Source organism: Dermacentor albipictus, chromosome 3 (assembly GCF_038994185.2).
Source record: "Dermacentor albipictus isolate Rhodes 1998 colony chromosome 3, USDA_Dalb.pri_finalv2, whole genome shotgun sequence".
Lineage (NCBI taxonomy): Eukaryota > Metazoa > Arthropoda > Arachnida > Ixodida > Ixodidae > Dermacentor > Dermacentor albipictus.
Window position 1 is genome coordinate 47,372,176 of NC_091823.1, and position 18,425 is coordinate 47,390,600.

The 18,425-nt window shown below is 46.8% G+C and overlaps 1 protein-coding gene across 3 annotated transcripts in view; it reads right to left on the reverse strand.

Annotated features, from left to right (window-relative positions):
* LOC135898156 (glutamate receptor 1-like) overlaps window positions 1-18,425 on the reverse strand; it is a 256,360-nt gene that overhangs the window by 113,781 nt on the left and 124,154 nt on the right. For all 3 annotated transcript variants that reach the window (XM_065426936.2, XM_065426934.1, XM_065426935.1), the window contains 2 exons: window positions 16,690-16,814; window positions 14,665-14,788 (listed from right to left, as the gene is read on the reverse strand). In XM_065426936.2, the coding sequence (XP_065283008.1) occupies window positions 14,665-14,788; window positions 16,690-16,814 (249 nt within the window). The remainder of the gene's footprint in view (window positions 1-14,664; window positions 14,789-16,689; window positions 16,815-18,425) is intronic.

Below are 18,425 nucleotides of genomic sequence, written 5' to 3' on the forward strand. Positions count from 1 at the left end.
GATGAAAGTTGGGACATTCGTGCCGTTTGAGCCTGCACTCTTCACTGCGCTGTGGTATTTTCCCCTCATTTACTGGTGAAAGAAGAGAAATCAAACGTTTTCTTTTCTCTTTTCTTTATCCGGGGTGAAGTTTGCGGACTGCAGTTCCGGCGTGAACGTGCGTAGCCCGACCATTCCTGCTGAGAGCGCAGAAAGCACTCTAATTCTAGCTAGCCGCGGTGGGCACACACAAACATAATCCAAGGAAACAGTGCGTCGCGTCATACCAAGCGGAATCGGCCGACGGCCGCCGGTTGCAAAACTGCTGTGGGGAGGTGGGCTGCCAACCATCGTGGCCAGCCACAGAACAGAAAGAAGGTGGGGCCAAGGTTATTTGCCAACTATACGTCGACACATGAGTGGTCAAAAGACGGGGGCCGAGGTGGCTGCACCACCATCCTCCAGGACCGGGTGCAAGAGGATGGCATATATTTGAAGTTGGAATACGTTGGGCCGCAGTCCGTCGCCAACGTACTGCATCGGGCGCATTCAAAACCAGCTTAGCGCCTTATATTAGATATTACATTTGACTGAATAAGCTATGTTAGATTTTACTGAACGATAATTGTGACAATTTCTCCTAGTTTAATATATAAGAAGTTTTTTTTAATTGCTTAGTTGAGCGCAGTATAGTGCCGTCCTGAAAACAGTGTGCCACTTATGTATCCACCTTCTTTTTTCTGAAATATTTTTTGCCTATATGTCATTTTGCATTTCGTGTGGTTGCTTCCCTAATGCGATATACTTAATGGCACCAGACGTTGCTTTTAGTGCAAGGCAGATTCACAGTCTCTATAAAATGGGTATTCATATGTTGATAATGTGGTTCAAGTGAACCATTTCTTGTAATCTGTGGTCATAGATAGGGTTATGTGACACAAGCTTCAGCATTTTGTGGGATTTTTGTAAGATAACTGTTTCAAAATAAAATTTTAAATGAATATGCTCTCTGTGGTGCAGCACATTTTGTACTGTGCATGCTCTACAGATAGAAGGATGCATGCTCGCTTGTTATCGGGTAAGAATGTGCAGTTTCATGAGCATACCACAGGGTAGAAATTCATTAAGCCCGATGTATGGCCAGATATAATAATCCGACTTACAAATTGCCGTGGTATATATATATATATACACTAACGATATCCTAATGTTATCCCATATGGAACTTTTTCGGCATACGCGTGAATATTTTTCCTCCATTTGAGGCTTTGTCTTTGAGTTTATTCGTAACATAACCATGTTTTCTCGCATATCAAGTTGGAATCCGAAGTTATCTGAAGTTTCTGTTTATGTCGTCCTTTACAAAATTTCTGGTGCAAATTACTTGAAAAACTTCAGTTAGTTCAATGAGCCACTCGCGCTTGTTGGAAGGCCTAGAAGAATGACGAGTACGCTGCACTTCTTCGCAGATGCGTGCGCGCATAACGTGTGCACAAAATGTATTTGGTCTTGATGCGTCAGCACTCTGTCCGTTGCTTGCGCTGCCACCGTTATAGATATTATGGCGAACAATGTGCAACAGGCCCTGACATGTCCGCAAAATGTACACAGCATGTCCCCATGAGGTCCCTCGCAGACATGCAAGGGATGGCAGCAGGACATAGAAAATGTGGCGAAACGGTCATGTGAGAGACGTCCGCAGGACTTATTCGACCCATTTCTAGGATATCCATGTCCTGACAGTGGGTGTCCATAAAATGTCCATTGTTGTAACTTGGATGATAGGTTTGATGTAGGCCTAGACACGAGCCGACATATAAATTTCCGTGGGCCGTGCTAAGTTTGGTGTAGGCCCAGACATGGGCCAGCCTTTAAGTTGTCATGGACCATGTTAGATTCGACGTAGGAAGAACTTGGTCAAAGCTCAAATTGTCAGACGCCATGCTAGCTTTAATGTAGGCCCACACTTGGGCTGACCTAGACATTGTCATGTACCTTGCTAGGTTTGGAGTCGGCCGAATTGGCAACAACGATCGGCCCTAGGTCGGCACCCTAATCGTTGGCCGATGTCAATCCCAAGAACGGCCAACCGAAATGGTCAAGCATGGGCCACACATGGCATGGTTGGCGACCTTTTACTTGCCTGACGTTGGGCCGAGAAAACGTTTCCCATTGTGATGGGGCCAGTCTTGACGCATGTCGCTGCCACTAAGCCGCTAAAGTTTATGCACAGGTTGCTTTATAAAGCGCCTAATTTTACGGTATGCGCCTCACATGTGGTTTTGACAGACCTCAATGCAAGGGCGATGGACTAATAACAGCGAAAAAAGAGACCATTTATGGTATCGCGAATAGGCAACAACAAAAAGCGCTTTTGCGCGAGCCGTAGAGAGCACCACACGAAAAAAGTTCACGAGCTAAGAATACTCATCGTAGCACGAACGCACAAAGATAAAGGCAGTCTTTTCACCGTCTAGCTCATCCATTTCAGTCTGCCAGTAGCCACTGCGTAAGACCATACACGAAAAATAGCAGGCATGCCGGAGGCCACCTAAGAAGTCATCGATGCGCGGCAATAAATAAACGTCTTTTTTCGTGACGCGGTTGAGTTTGCGGTAATTCACGCAGAACGTAGGCTGTCATTTTTCTTTTTCACCAACACAAGCGATGATTTCCACGGACTAGTGGACGGTTGTATAATGTCGTGTTTGAGCATGTGCCTGACGTGGTTAGGAATAGCATCATGCTCTTTCTGGGAAAACCGGCAGGCATGTTGGTGCATGTGCTTCACGGTCGGCTCAGTGATGATGCCGTGTTTCGTGAGCGGAGTCTGTTTTACTCGCGGAGTGGACGGAAAACAATCTTTGAACGTGTGCAGAAAACTGAGGAGATTCTCCTTTTGCACCGGCGCTAGGTGCGGGCTCACATCAATGGCACCGACGGCCTTTGTGTCATGGGTGCTGCTTACGGACAGTCAAGTCAAAGGCGCATAGCCTTCTGATGCATCGAAGTGTTCGGAGTGCGCTATAGCACTGCACTGAACCAAATGCTGAGACTGTCCCCTTAAATTCGTGACCACGATCGCCATTTGCTTGCCGTGGAGTTCAGCAACACATCTTGCGAATCAAGAGTCGTTGACCTAATAGGACGGAAGCGTTCCCCACGGTGATTCCGGATACATTTTGATTGAACTCGCACTCGACGACAACGAATATGCTACTCCGTAGTGGTACCGCACCTGTGCGATCAACGACCCGCAGTGCTGTTCGCTCTGAGGGGTATTCATCCGCTGGTGTGCTACGCTGACTAGAGAATTTAACCAGTAGGTTCCGCTGATTGATGACAGCTTGATATTCCCGAAGGACATCCATCGCCAAGATTATTTCTCGTGAACAATGAGTCAGCTAGTACGACGAAAGGTCCAATAAAAGTAGAATTGCGGATTTGAATTCAGGCCGTGCATCACCCTGTTGGTGCTGCAAGATGACCAACGGCTCTGCGCAGCTGGGGACCTTCGCAAGGCGTCGTAACCTTCCGCAGTGCAGCTGAGAATGTACCACTGAGAACAGAGTAATCGGCACCGGTGTCGATGAGTGTGGTTACTTGATGGTCATCATTTGAAACAGTAATGTCAGCGGAAACTGTATTATCAGGTGAGAGGTCGGGAACTGGTCGGTCGCTTGTCGGTTGCTTTTTGGTCACACGTTGCGTCCAGGTAGAAAATTTTACAGTTTCGCGGATATCGGCCTCACCCCCTAGTTTCCCCGAGATAGTCTGGAGCCACTGCGGCCGATGGAATCGAAGAGAATAGTGTTGCATCCAGGGGGCACAAAGCGCCTAGAAGACGGTGATCGCAACATCCGTCGCTGTGAAATCTCAAGGTGATGATGTTCTGCCAGATACACTTCGATTTCCTGAGGGCGCTCGCCGTAGTGCGGGCAACGCCCGTCCGGGTGAAAGCGGCGGAGACCCATTTGGCGGAACGTACAGTCACGGTAAAAAAGTTACCGCGGCTTCTCCACAGTGGTGACGTAGTGGACAATTGTCGGCCGCGCGCCACACATTTGTCTTCCTCATGTTCAGTCGTGGGTCACTGTATGTAGCCGTAGGCGGAGTTTGGAAACCACAGTGCTGCCTGTCCCGTTGGAGACGGGAAACTGGCTGTAGTTAGCACTGGCGCACGCACCGCTTCGGCATAACTGATCGAGGTGTGCACGAAAGGTTGCATTACCTGCCGGATCTCGTCCCGAACCACATCTGTAATACCGTCACGTTCGGCGGGTGTCACCCTGCTTGCAACTTTTGGAGTTCGTCCCTCACCACATACCGTGCGGGGTTATGAGACTTTCATTTCTGTTTCCTGTCGCGAGGGAACAGGCGGTGGCTGTGAGACGCTGATATTGCGACAACTACTGCCGAAGCATCCTCTCCATGGTTGATGCCTGACGAAGCAACTCCGTTACACTGGTTGGAGGATTACGCACAAGGCCGGCAAATAGTTGCTCTTTGACTCCAGGCATCAAGAGCCGCACCTTTTTCTACTCGGAGCCACAACCACCAACGTCGTTCGCGTCGTCTTCTACACACACCCAGCCAGAAAAATGGGCGCCCGATCTGGTGATGATGCTTATGAGATGAGCATGTAAAACATGCGTGGCAGTACTTAGAATAGTTTGTTTGGCCTTGCACATATTTCAAGCCTTCAATGCATTGTTTGCAAGAAAGAACGCATGCTTTCATGATTCAAAAATCTCAGTGCCCTTCCCCTCTGTGAAGAAGGATGACCATCGGCCCACTTATGGGGAGTGCTTAACGCCTGCTTCGTCTCCACCGCGGATCGGCCCGGCATTGTACTACTTCCAGGATCGGCTCCCGTATGGGGAGTTTTTTGCTTACCCCAATGACCCGAAAATTTCATAGGATGGTAGAAAATATACAGCTTCGCTGTAATAGCAACATACCTCCTTTCAGAGCGTGTAAAACAGAGGGCAATCCTTTTTTATCACAACCAACATTTTCCGCAACCGAAAGCGCACGCGACTGTAAAAATTTTCCAAAGAAAAGTCACAGTATTCGCACGTGTACTTATTTATCCTTTTCTCGAGGACTTCATTTCAGCCACTAACAATTTAAAGTTACCGCTAAGCGTAAGACGCCCCTGCATGATTGTAACTTCCTGGAATGTTATCGATGGTTCTATGCGCTGTCTGGTGTCACCGATGCTTGTGTAATCTGACTGTACGTGCGACGCGGACTGTGAAGTACTTTCTGGAAGACAAGCGAACACCAGCGATTACTCTGGAAGCTTCGATGACTCATGTATAAATGCCGACGCGCTTGACCGGCAGATCGTATTTTCGCCATACGCCGACTGTGCTCGCCGCTATCGCTGTGCTTTGAGCGTAACTCGCTTTTGTGCGTACTAGTTTGCCCAGTAAAAAGTTAAGATATTGACATTTCTGCTCCTGTGTTGATTTTTCACCGTCCTTACTAGGTTCCAATAGACAGCTTTAGAAGAGCGTTTGTCGCCTCACGTACGTTAAACGTGATCACCATTGCGGGACATTACGGTGCGCGTCCTTTCAAGTCCTTTAGTTTACCGCACGGGAACGCAAACGTAAGGAAGACGTTATAAAACAAAACGCCGTCTGGTGCGTCGTGCGAAACGTATCCAAGCCAAGACAATCCATTAGCAACCATCCTGTTGTTGCTATGCGGGCGCGCCTCGTCAGGCCTACGGGCGCCAGAATCGCCGAACTGTCTCAGAAAATGGATGCGCTACGCACTCATAACTAACCTTTCAGGTGAGTTTAGAGAAAGAGAAAAGCTCATTAGAATAGTTACTGGCGATGAACACGAGTGACAGCGTAGCTATCGCCAGAATTCCCACTGAAGCGGGAGCCATGGGTGCCGCCATGTTCGACAACGCTATTTTTTAGCCTCCATAAGCATTACGAACGTTAAACTCGCAAAATGAAATAAGTTATCATAGCACACGTAAACCACAGAAACCCAATAAAGTTCGGAGCATGCGCAGTGAGAACAACGCTATTTCTTTACGTACGTAATGCGTTTACGTTTGGTTGCAAACGCTATTCTAAAACTGTCAAATATGCATTGCCTTGACGTGACCTGCTTTGGTATACTTAAACCATTGGACGCCTTTAGTTTGAAAGAGAATTAGCGGTTCAAGTAAGGAACTCCAAAAGTAGTGGGAAATTTAAGCCTCAATGGCGCACAACCGAAAGCTTTTCTAACTGAAGCGAGGCATACACGTAGGCGACGGAACAATCTCTTGCTCTTTCTGTGTGTCTTGTGACATTAATCTTGTAAACGACGTGGAATAACGGGAAACGACAGCATCAAAGGCTGCTAGTGACGCGCGGAGTGCTTCATCCGTGGCACATAATTAAAGCGGGTTAAATTAGTCGCTCCCACGATGTGCGCATTCTTTGGCTAATGGTTTTTCGTTAAACGCGCGGGCACTAGAGAAACGTTTGTCCGTTAACACAGGCTGAGTAACGAAATGAAAAATAAGCCTTTCAGCGTTCAGGTATTCTAAGAAATAAAAACTAAACGAAACAGGATATTAGAACTTCGCACGGCACGCTGAAAGGAACGCTTACATGTGCACTTCGTTGCGTAGGGGTAAAATCGCCTGTTAAAGCGCAGCCACTCGGCATATTCGACGTACAGAATTTTCCTGGCTGTTATTTTTTTTTTCGCAGCGCTTTACGGTTGTACTTTGCGTGGAGCGTTCATTTCGTCCCTGACTATCGTTAAAGATTAGGTTGGCGTGCTCATGTTTTGCGCTTTTGTGTTACTCTCAGTCTGTTTCCTTATTGTTCTGAACACTCTCTGGACTTTTGCTGCAGAGTCCTGCAATCTGAAGAATTCATGCGCGAAGTTGACGGACTTAAGAGCAGGTAGACTTTCCCTATAGTTACGAAATCCATGCAGGTCACTCAAAGCTACGCATAAAGTTAGTAAGTCAGGGATGACAAGCAGGATAAGGACTCGTACACAGCAGTGGACCCGCACAATGCACTGCAGCGATTACCTAATTTCCTGAGAATAGGCGCCGAACGTCTTTCGGGATATGCCTAACGCGCTGGTCAGCAGCAAAATCGGAATGTCGGTTGCAAATGGAGAGGGTGACCGAACACGCGCATGCGCTGGACAGACAAACGCAGTAGCTGAAGGCTAAATGCTGGAGTTCGTCGTCGAAAAAGGGCCGACAAATTATTATGAGTGCGCCGCGACAACGGAACAACAATGACGACAAACCAAAACCGTACAGGAACGTGCACACACTGATGACTGTGGCAGACGACGCCAGGAGCAATCGACACAAGTGGGGTGACGACGGCGACTCCGCTTGATTTCGCAGGAAATCGTGTCTTGCAACACTCCGTATATACTTTTCTGCAAACCTGCAGACTCGCATTTCAAAAACTCGAGTGGAGCAGGTCGACCGACCGCGCCAGGTTGCCTTCGCGTCTAGGAGTGTAAGCGCGGCGCGGCAGTGGAGTCTCCCTTCTGGCGTCACACGCGAGAAGGCGCCACTCAAAGACCTCGAAGCTGATACACTTGTATTTCTAACTTGTACACTTGTAGGTTCCTATAAAAGTACATGACTGTGTTTAAACTTTTTGAAAGTGCCCGGCAAAAATGTTGATTATTCAATTAATCTATTAAAAACCCTGCATCGAAAGCAATTACTCGATTTACAACTAAACCAATGAATAATTAATTGCGACTTCTTTGCAAATCCAAATCAATCAATCAATCAATCAATCAATCAATCAATCAATCAATCAATCAATCAATCAATCAATCAATCAATCAATCAATCAATTTCACCGTAATGGTTTCCACAGTAAAATGGTACGGGAAGTGATTCTAGGCTGCGGTAATTTTGCAAGTGTAAGTGGCTCGCTAAATGCCGATAAGCACTACCAGAAATGAAAAAGGTAGACATGTTCCAGAAATAGCACGTACGTGAGTGCGTGGTTTCTGTTCACCAAGCATTGCTCACGGTAGAAATAGAAAGGGAAATAAATGGTGACTCGTTGCAATATTTGCAATGATTTAACACGTTGAAGGATCAAAATTTTAGAATTTATAACGCTATTGCGCTTGAGGTACAAGACGTCTACTTAAAGTAGGATTAGAGAAACCGTAATTGCATTACTTGCAGATTCAGCTTTCTCTGATATTGTAGAAAGACTTTGCCAAGGTAGGTTTCACCGCGGTCGCAAGCCGAGAAGACTGGGATAGTAATTTACAGTGGCTATGTTACGAGGACACGAAGTTTGCCTCCGAAGTCTTCTGCTTGGGATGGATGAGCATGGCACCTGATGTCAGATGGCCTGGCGGCCTGCAACCGACCAGTGACAACTCTCGAATGTGTCCTATATAAGCAGGTGCCAGTCTATTGAGTCTGAGGACATACGAGACTTCTGAGTCTACGGCGGCAACACATCACTCGCTCAGCACTACACATCACTCTGGTTATTAGGAGCGATATGCCCATGGAGGCTGACTGAAGCCTAATGCTCTAAGGGACTATACCCGTTCGATAACGGGCATCAAATGCGGAAGCTCACGACTGCATATATGCCTTACGAAAACATAAAAGTGAGAGATAAAAAATAAAAGAGGCGAACTCTTGTGTTCTGCATTTCTTAGTGGTTTAGGAGTACCTTGCTGGAGGAATAAACTCAGGAGCGCTCGTTGATACTGATAGCTAGCGTTCCTGATGAAATCATCGGATGAGGAGGAGGATGTAAATCAGGTGTTTATTTATCGCTTTTTCCAGAAGCTTCCTAAAGAGCGCGCACAGATTTAAGTTTATTCCTCACCGCCAAATTTTTTGGTCCCCAGCGTCCCTTATTTTGGCCATCAAGGCCCAAGAGGTCACATCACACTGAAGCATGACTATCTTCAATCGCTCGTGTCACCAAATGGCTCTTTCATCACTTTCTATGGGCATTCGCCCTGCGACACGCACACCGCAGACTTCAGACGTAAGTCGCAATAAAATAAGCGTAACAAACACACAGGCAGTTTGCAGAGAGGTGACGCGTAATGGTGCCTAATATCACCGCAGCAACCGATAATGAAAGAAAGTTGTCCAGCCTGCTCTCAAGCTTCTATGGTTGCCAGAAGGAAGTGGCACCGGGTGGGGGGGGGGGAGGGGGAGTAAGTGTTGCGGAAGGAGGAGGAGCTGGTGATAGGTGCGGTACGAGGCAGGGGCACCGAAGAGGACACCGTAGTCGACTCCGGCACTCCGGCAGCTATACGAGTACGAGGGCCTGCTCCGACACAGCGGCGTTGTTAATGAAAGCGGCGGGAAGGCGCGGGCTTCGTGGCCCTGCAAGAGGAGCCTGCCGCCGCAGCCACCGCGGGACCCCGGAGATTAGGACCAAGGAAAGCCGACGCCGGTTTCACGGCAAGGAAGACGGGAAGAGAGAGAGAGAGAGAGAGAGAGAGGGGACACTGCGACGAGCTTTCGTTCCGGCTCGCTGGTCGCTTTCTTTCTTCTCGCCCCTAATGGCGGATGGCTCGTGATAGTGCACAACGAAGACGTCGGAGGAGCCACGTGTACCGAGTGTCCTGGGAACACATCTCTGACCTTCTGGCCCGTGTCGTACTCCTTATTTGGCCAGCCTCTTAGTGACAGGGCGGCGCAAATTTCGGGCCTGTTGGGTTTACATAATTAGGGTCATTCGGGAGGCTTTCCTCGTTCTCTTCGTGTGCGTGCTGTGTGCTCGGGCCTCCCGTTCTTGTCATTACCTTTGTTCCAGTGTATCTCTTGTTTCCCCTCTCTTTCTTTTTTTTCTCGTAGAATTTTTTTTTATCTAGTAAGTTGATTGCCGCGAATGCGAATAGAGCAGGTAGCAGTGACTTCTGATTTTGCCGAACTCTTTGGCTCTTTGCTCTTTGATTCATCCCCCCCCCCCCCTTTAATTGATCGCTGTCTGTTGGTTTCAGTTTCAGCTTCAACAGTCCAGGTGTGACCACCAGATGCTATTTGGCCTTTTGTGTATTACAAACAACATAGCTGATGTCGTGGTCAGGTTATCAAAGAAACAGAAAGAAAGGAAGAATACAGCTCTATCTGCTTTGTACCTGCAACTTGTATAGGGGGGGGGGGGGATGAACGAGAGAAGCGAATTGGATTAGCGATGTGCCTTTCACATACCAGCGCAGTATGCCCTGTACGATTGACTGACTGAGGGACCGACCGACAGAAAGCCAAAAAATAGCTTGCTAGTTGCATAGATAGATAGATAGATAGATAGATAGATAGATAGATAGATAGATAGATAGATAGATAGATAGATAGATAGATAGATAGATAGATAGATAGATAGATAGATTGAAAGAAAGAAAGAACGAAAGAACGAAAGAAAGAAAGAAAGAAAGAAAGAAAGAAAGAAAGAAAGAAAGAAAGAAAGAAAGAAAGAAAGAAAGAAAGAAAGAAAGAACCGAAGTCGCGCACACTTGTTCGCTTTAATCTTTTACTCTCTCTGTTTACTTCACATCTTAGCACATTTATAAGCCGTAAAGTGTGTCCATAAGTGCTCAGCAGTCGATGACTCCCGGCTTTGACAATAATTGCTTTCAATAATTATGACCTTTGATCCTTTACAACCTGATTAGAAAGACGCTACGTTTGGAACAATGATATAAATGCAAAAGTTTAGCCAAAATACATTAGTCACGGCGTACTTTGGACAACCTTCCCTTGAGAGCAGAGCCGCACACTTTGGCACTAAGTACATTATACACTGCGCTCGAAAGTCAGCCATGCCTGAAAGACAATGCAGTGATTTTCCACCATGTGACCTTTGGCATATATGCTTGAGTGCGTTATTTTTTTCACGCAGTCATAAATGGAAAGCAATAGTATCGTCCTAACAGAGATCTTATGCTGCCCTAGTTTTCGGTCACTCATAGAATTTCAAGGAAAAGAAGTATTGCAAAAAAGAAGCAAGGTTAATTAAGACAAAGCGAATTGGATGACATAGCTCTTCTTGCGGCATGTCTGCCTTCCAAGAAAACGGACGATCACCGAGACACAGAGCTGAGCTGTTCACTCAGCTGCGAACGGTTCTCGGGGAAGCAGCCTCCGTTATAAGGCTTGATCGAAGGGATGGCATGCAAAAACACGGTGCTTCTTTATCGATCCCAGCTCTTCAAGGCGCGGGCACGAAGACCGCAGTGTATAAAAGAGCGAGCGAGCGAGTAAGAAGGAGACGATGAGAAAGGGAAATCTCATCTCGGACGCCCAGCAATAACAGCCGAGAATGCGGAAAGCAAGAAGTCACGAAGAAAAAAGAAAAAGAAAAGAAAAAAAGCGTGAAGGGCCGACACGCAAAACGTCGAAGACGCGGTGCGAAAATTTTCGCTGTCTCAGATTCCGCGGCACGTAATCAAACGGAGCCGCCGCGTGGTCTCGATTGAGGAGGCGCAGGGCAAGAAATGTGCTGCTGGGACGCTGCGGCCGGGCCCCATCGAGAAACAGGGGGCAGCAAAGAAGGGAGCGCGTATTCGTTCTTTCATTCTTCCGTCTTTCCTTCCTTTTTTTTCCTTTTTCAGTTTGTTTAGTTCCTCGGAACAAGTTCCTGCGGCATTCGCAGGCTGATCTTTTTCTCCGAGAACTGTTCTCCTCGACAGGGTTTGCACCCCACCGCCCCCTCCCCATCCAGCTACGCAAAAGGGCTCCGTGCTCGCGCCCTGAACCGAAGAAAATTGGGATCTCTGTGCGTGTGGTGCGCGAGAACAGAAGAAGCGGACCGGAGTCACGGCCGCGTATCCTGCCATATTCGCCTCAGGGGCAGCGGACGTGTCGCCGGGTGTATGCGGGAGCGAAAACTTTTGGCACGGGATTACGCCCGACTGGTGTAACTTGACACAGGGATGAAAGCTTTCCTTGCTGTTGGTATCTTTTATGTTACTTCTGGAGTGTGATTACCGAAATATGAAGTTCGCGACTCAGGACGAGAAAAAGAAAGAGGCAGAACCAAGTGAACGTACGTTGCGAGAATGTACTGTTGAACCAGTTGGTTCTGATAAAGCGCGATTCTTCAGCTCAAATAGGAGACAGCCGAAGAGCCAAGACAAGACGACATTCAAGGAAAGAGCGCACGTGTTTGGAAGTGAGTAATGTGATTTGAATAGGGCTCGACGAGCGTGCAAGCCTTCCTTGGCAGCTTGTTCCATTTTAAAAGGCGTTTTGACAGTCCTGTTAGGCCATGTCGAACGACAGCGCGAAATGTTTGCGGGAGAAATAACAGCACGTGAAACGAAAGTTGGTTTTATTCTATAGCCTAAATTATGATCTTTTCTTTCAACTCAAGACGCTTCAAGTTCAAACTACTTTGCACCCATTTATTGTAACTTATCTCGCTCGATATAACTTGTATGAGCATACCCAGTGCTTGAGTTTGTGCCGAAGCATATAAAGACGGAGTTCATTTTATAGTGAAGCTGTCTATGGCTATGATCTGGCAGATCGTGTCCGCGCGTAGACCAACAATGTTTCACACGTGAACCGATTCCGAAGATTGTGCAATACCGGGGCCGACCTGCGGGGGAGGTGAAGCAGGTGTCAGGGGGGGGGGGTAAAACTTTATTAATACAGAAATCTATGTGCGGTTAATTTCCAGGTGGTTCCCTCTGCCAGGGCTCCACAGGCAATCGCGGCTCGCCGGGCCTGGTCAAGGGTCGCCAGTTGGCTTCCCAGGTCCAGTTCGGAGAGTCTTGCCCTCCCAAGACCACGTAGTGAGTGTGTATGCTGTCACTCGTGGCGAGATTGCCTCGTCCGGACGGCCGGTGCATTCGTTTTTTATGTGCATGAGTGTCGCTGTGTGTTTGCTACGCCAGGGACTTGTCCGGGACGCGATTGCGTGTAGGCGGGACAAGTGTGGGTATGTGTTTGCTTGCACGCGGCTTCATTCCCTATAGCCTGGAGTTTTATTGAGGGCATGTTGTGGGGGAGTGTATTGTGTTCTTTCGAGACACTGGTCCTGCAGTATTTGTTGCACAAACGTCTCGAAACAACACAGTACACTCCCCCACGCAAAGCTGTGAATAAACTCCAGGCTAGGGACTGGCACCACCTGCAAACGAACTCATACCCACACCTGTCCCGTTTACAAGTTAAGTACTTCCCACATGTGGGGATACCGGAGATAGCGCAATACCGGGCCGACCCGCGGCGGAGATGCAGTTCGCCATTGAGGGGCCCACATACACAGGTTGGCTGGTCATCCTTCTTCACAGGGCGGAAGAGCGCTGAGTTTTTTTTTTTTGGGGGGGGGGGGGTAAACAAGGATTATACACTAAATTCCAAAGCAGCCAAGCATTCAAACTTAGCGAGGCTTCAGTGACCGACTTCAGAAAGGTTTTAGTTCGTATGGACCACTTGCATTGAACGGCCGGTTTCACCAATGGTACGTTCGACATCAGGATTGGCTGACATATGCCCGTACTAACAGCTTTAGCACAAGGACCTTTTTCTGAATACGGAATGATAACGTTTTTCTTTCTTGGTTCTAACGCGCAAAATTACTTTCAAAATCACGACTTCACAATCACGCACAGCTAGGTACCGCATAGTAGGGAGAAAATTCAAAGGAAAGCTTCGGCCTTCATAGTTCTCCTGTCTTCTAGTAATGTATGTATTTTACCGGCCAATATATGCAAATGGTAGTTTAGAAGGATACTTTACTGCTATATTAAGCCTAATACTGCCGTTTAGCGTGCTTAAATCTAGATTGTCTGTTCTGAAAAAAAAACATTTTAATGATTGTCACCTAATTATAGTGATGTTGTCAATCTTTATTGTTATCTGCATAGCTCTTTTGTTTCCTGGTGTACTTACTTTACAGTAATCCGCGAACGAATTCACCAAGCTTTTCTTTCGCAAGTGTTCTTTTCCATTGATCATGCGCCTTCTGTAATAACATGTCCAGCATCAGCATTGGGCTAAAATTTTCCTTTACGAACAGTTCTAGCGTGAGGGCGTTTCGTAAATACGGCCCTGGCGTTTGTGTAATGTTACTTTGTTTCATGAAGAATTGTTAACGTTCCGAAATTTATCCGGGAGCTATGAAACACTCGAGCTATTTCAAAACAGTTTTTCCCCACAGTCCCTTGATCTGAGAGAGGAAAAACATCCACCCGAATTTTAACACGAAGCTAAAAACGAACACGTAGAAGTTTTTAAGAAATAAAGCTTTGCGGTTGAGAAAAAATTTGTCCTGGCCCGGGAGTCGAACCCGGAACCAACGCCTTTCCGGGACGGTATCTCTACCATGTGAGCTAACCAGGAGGCTAGCAGTTCGCAGCGTCAGGGCGAATTAATCGACAACTCTAAGCACGGGGACAACGAATTTAGCAAATAGGTTCTGCGCAATCCGGCAAGGTGGAGAAAGTGTCACGAGAGGTAAAATCGTCATCCACGCAAATATAGCGCAAAGCTACTAAGGGAACACATGTAGCTTCGCGCTACATTAGGGTGGATCACAATTTGCCCTTTCATGACCTTTCCTCCACCTCGCGGAATGCCGCGGGACTTATCTGCTACAAGTCCTCATATCTGTAGCTCTGTAGAAAAATAGGGAGGGGGGGAGGGGGGGAGTAAAATTTCATTCGAGTCGGACATGCACCCACCATCGTCAGAGTCGTAGAGGTACAGGATGCTCTTCCAGCGGTAGTGCTTGATCACTTCCACAATGGCCGGCAGGTAGCGGGGTCGCAGGCTTATCCCGTACAGCGCCGGTCTCACGTCCGTTATCTGAGAACACGAAGCAAATTCAAGCATGCGTAATTTGAACCTACGTCGCTGTTTTTGTGGTAATTGTGAAAGTGTTCGTGCATGCTGCAAACATGATAGCGAGAATGCCAATCATGCAAAAAATATGGGGAGTTGAAGGCAATGTCGAGTTTGATTAACAGAAAGCGTCACTTTAATAAATAATAATACATCCCCGTCAAAATGGCGATATATACTGACCAAGCTCTGTAGAAGCGGCGCACTGCAAGATGTGCGTGTTAATTGGCCAGCCCATTTTTTATTCAACAAGTTTACCAGTGATCATTACGAATAGTTTAAGTTTGTGATTTATGAGGACATTCGACCTATTTGTGAGGACATGTTGTGATTGCAGAAGTAAAATTAGCCAGTGCTCGAAGCATGAACTTTCGCTAGAAATTCCGAGCCTTGCTGGCGCATCGCTGTTGCATCGTTGCTGCATGACTGTTACAGTTGATACACTTCCTCACTGTGGAAAAGGGCAGCACTGAAAATCGTTCGCTGGAAGAACAATGCATTTCGCGGTACACATTGAGCACGCATATGTGCCAAATTATTTATTTAGCGAAATAAAGATTGAGCACTTATTGTGCCACTCTCACCGATTTCGGTCGGAAAGACAAACACAATCTATTGCATTGCGACGACTGGACGATCGGCCATTGTCCGTGCAGGCGCTACTCGAAGATTGCCCCTATCACTCGTTGGCCCACACTGCTGTGAAGGCACTTTTGGGTTTCATGAGAGCGACTTGCATGTGTGAACGCCTTTGACTTAAGGGTGCTCTCCGCGCGCGTACGCGCAACTCACTGCCGCTCTCCTCCGCCCCCCCCCTCTCCCTCTCTGATCTCTATATTCCCCAATTCTCGTCGCCAAGCGTTGGTAGGCAACCTGACGCATTTCTGGTGAATATCCCTTCCCTCTCCTTTTCTCTCCTCCTCCTAGGCACAAAATTTCTGGTAAAATGTTACGTTTTCTGTACTGGTTGACTCCTATTCTTCATTTGTAACATTGCCTCCTAACGTAATCAATCGAAAAGTTGATTAGTGAAAGTTCTGCGATCTAACAGCGGTATTGGTGATTACCTCGTAAATGCTTATGTCCTCCGCTGCGATCGAGCTTCGTCGTCACAAATTTGGTTTTATCTCGCATTCCTTATCTTAATAGCTAGACGTAGACGTCCCTGAAACACGTGGTATATCGCGCAACAGTTGTCACGGAACTAGCGAAAGCTATGTTACTTTGTATTCTGGGCCCAATAATGGTAGATGTTTGACAAAATAAGAAAACTAAGGCTCTTTCTTTTCTTTTCGTCTCTTTTACAGTTCTTAAGCTTGAAAGGAAGCTGTCCAAATTATTATGACAATGAACGCCGGTCTCGAACGCAGCAAAACCTTTCTGTTTTCCCGGGTAAATTCAAGGGGGCGTACAAATACCGCAGCACCTGAATCCGTCTGCGCCAGATTGCGAAAAGGCCTCGCAGTGAAGGTATCTTTCCGAAATAGTCATGAAAAATAAATTTACCGAAGTGACAGGAAACAAACATTTTTCTATTGGACCTAAGGTGACTCAAATGTTAGAAGAGGAGTGCTTTCTATTTCTAGGATAGCAAAAAAGAAAAAAAGACCATGCACGGTTTTCGGGCGAAAAGAAGTGACGCAAGGTTGCGAAATGATGGAGGACGCGAGAGGCAGTGCGGAATAAACGTGCACGAAGACCAAGAAAGAGAGAAAGAAGGAAACCAAGAGAGAGCGAGAGACAGACAGCAAGAAAGAATGACAGAAAGAAAGAGGAGCAGGGAAAGCAAATCAATGGCAAAAGCGAGGAAAGTTTCGCTTCCTCGACTTGAGAAATGCGCGGCTTGTCGCGAGTCCCGTTCTTACCTGTGGAAATGCGGGGCTCACAAAGGGCATCCGGAAAGTGTTGGCGTACGACGCCAGGGTGGCGTAAGACGTGGCCGTGGTGGGCGCGATGATGGAGAAGGTGCCGTTCTTCATTATTGTGCACACTGCGTACGCAACGAGAGTTTGTTGTGGAATTGGTTGTAGGGAAGGGGGGGCAGATATGGTAGGAAAGGGGAAAAAGCCAGATACATAGAGGGAAAGGGGGGATCGTTTAGGGAAGAAAAATCCAGGCACAGAGAGAGATGGGTGGGCGAGGAGGAGGAGAAGAAGAGCAGAACGATGCACAGGTGAGCAAGATGCGTCGCGGCAAGCAAAAGCACAAACAAGATAAATGACTTTGCTTTCTGCGAAAAGCTAGCTGGTAATGGTCTGGACCTGCCTCCAGAAGAGAAGACTCTTTCGAGGAACTTGCGACACGGTGAAGGTAATAAAAACGAAGAGAAAGAAGGCAGAGATGGGTGGCTGGCACTCACAGGTGATACATCTTGTGTAGTCTGCGTGCATGCATGCACTGCTGCATGTATGGAAGTTGCTTTTTTGCATCCAGCAACTGCTTCGTGTTTCGTATCTGTTTTTTGTCAATTTTGTCCACTTGACATGAAGATTAAGTGTGCCGGCAATCGTGTTTTTGCTTGCGCGAGGTCAGGTGATGGTAAATATTCTTGGCCTATTTTCTTCCTTTTTCGTTAATGGCTATCGTTGCACGCAGGGGCTGTCGTTAGGAAGATTAATATGCCCTGACAAACGTGGAAAAATTCACCGTTACACATCTAGGCTGTTTTGGCGACGTTTTACGTTCGCGAAATCAATTGTGATTTTTGAATCGCCGAGTTTTGAGAAGGGAGCTTTACCTTCTTTTGAGGCGTTTTATGTCCTTGTGTAAATACTGTTTTACAACAAGAACGCTTAGAATGTAGCCAGGCAATGCTTAAATGACTAAACTGGCTGCTAAAAGGGAAGCAAACTTCAAGGAGCATTTGGCAATGTTCTCAATACCTAATTTTTTATCACTTTAGCGATCGTACGAGCTCGTGAGTGTGACGAGGCACAGGGCTTGCATCATGATGCCCAATTCCACGGTGATACAAACATTGTAGCGCGTGCACATTCAACCGATGTAGCAAGTGTCTCGGTGGTAAAATTTCCCAGCTTTCCCTTTTTAGACAGATAAACAACGATTTCTGTCTGCCTAGTGTCATAGAGATTATTAAGGTGATTGACGAGAATATACTTTTCAATTAATGAAGTATTTTGCCACTTTCGAGCTTTTGGTTGCTGTGAGTTTGACACAGCTTTCGAAACGTTTCTGTCAGCGATATCAGTACCTTGCGACAGATTTTCCTTGGTTTACTTTTGAAAAACCCTGATGATCTCGAAATTTGGGAAGATATCATTATTCTTATGCTGATAGTCAGTTATGTTTAGCGTTTAGTCGTTTATGTGATTGTGATCACTGGAAAGGGACAATATATTTTGAAAAAAAAAGAAACAGTTGTAATTTCTTAAATGGTTTGCCTCAGATAATCTGAAGCAAGACATGATTACAATGAAATAAATTGGTAGGAACCCTGGAAAGAAGACAAGTTTATTGAAAATATACCCACTGCGCTTAAGCGGAACCGTGACTAAAAGTAAAGCTTTCTATTAACGTTAAAAAAGTGCGTAGTGCACAAAAGACATGCAAACTATTCAATTATGACGACAGGGTCATTACC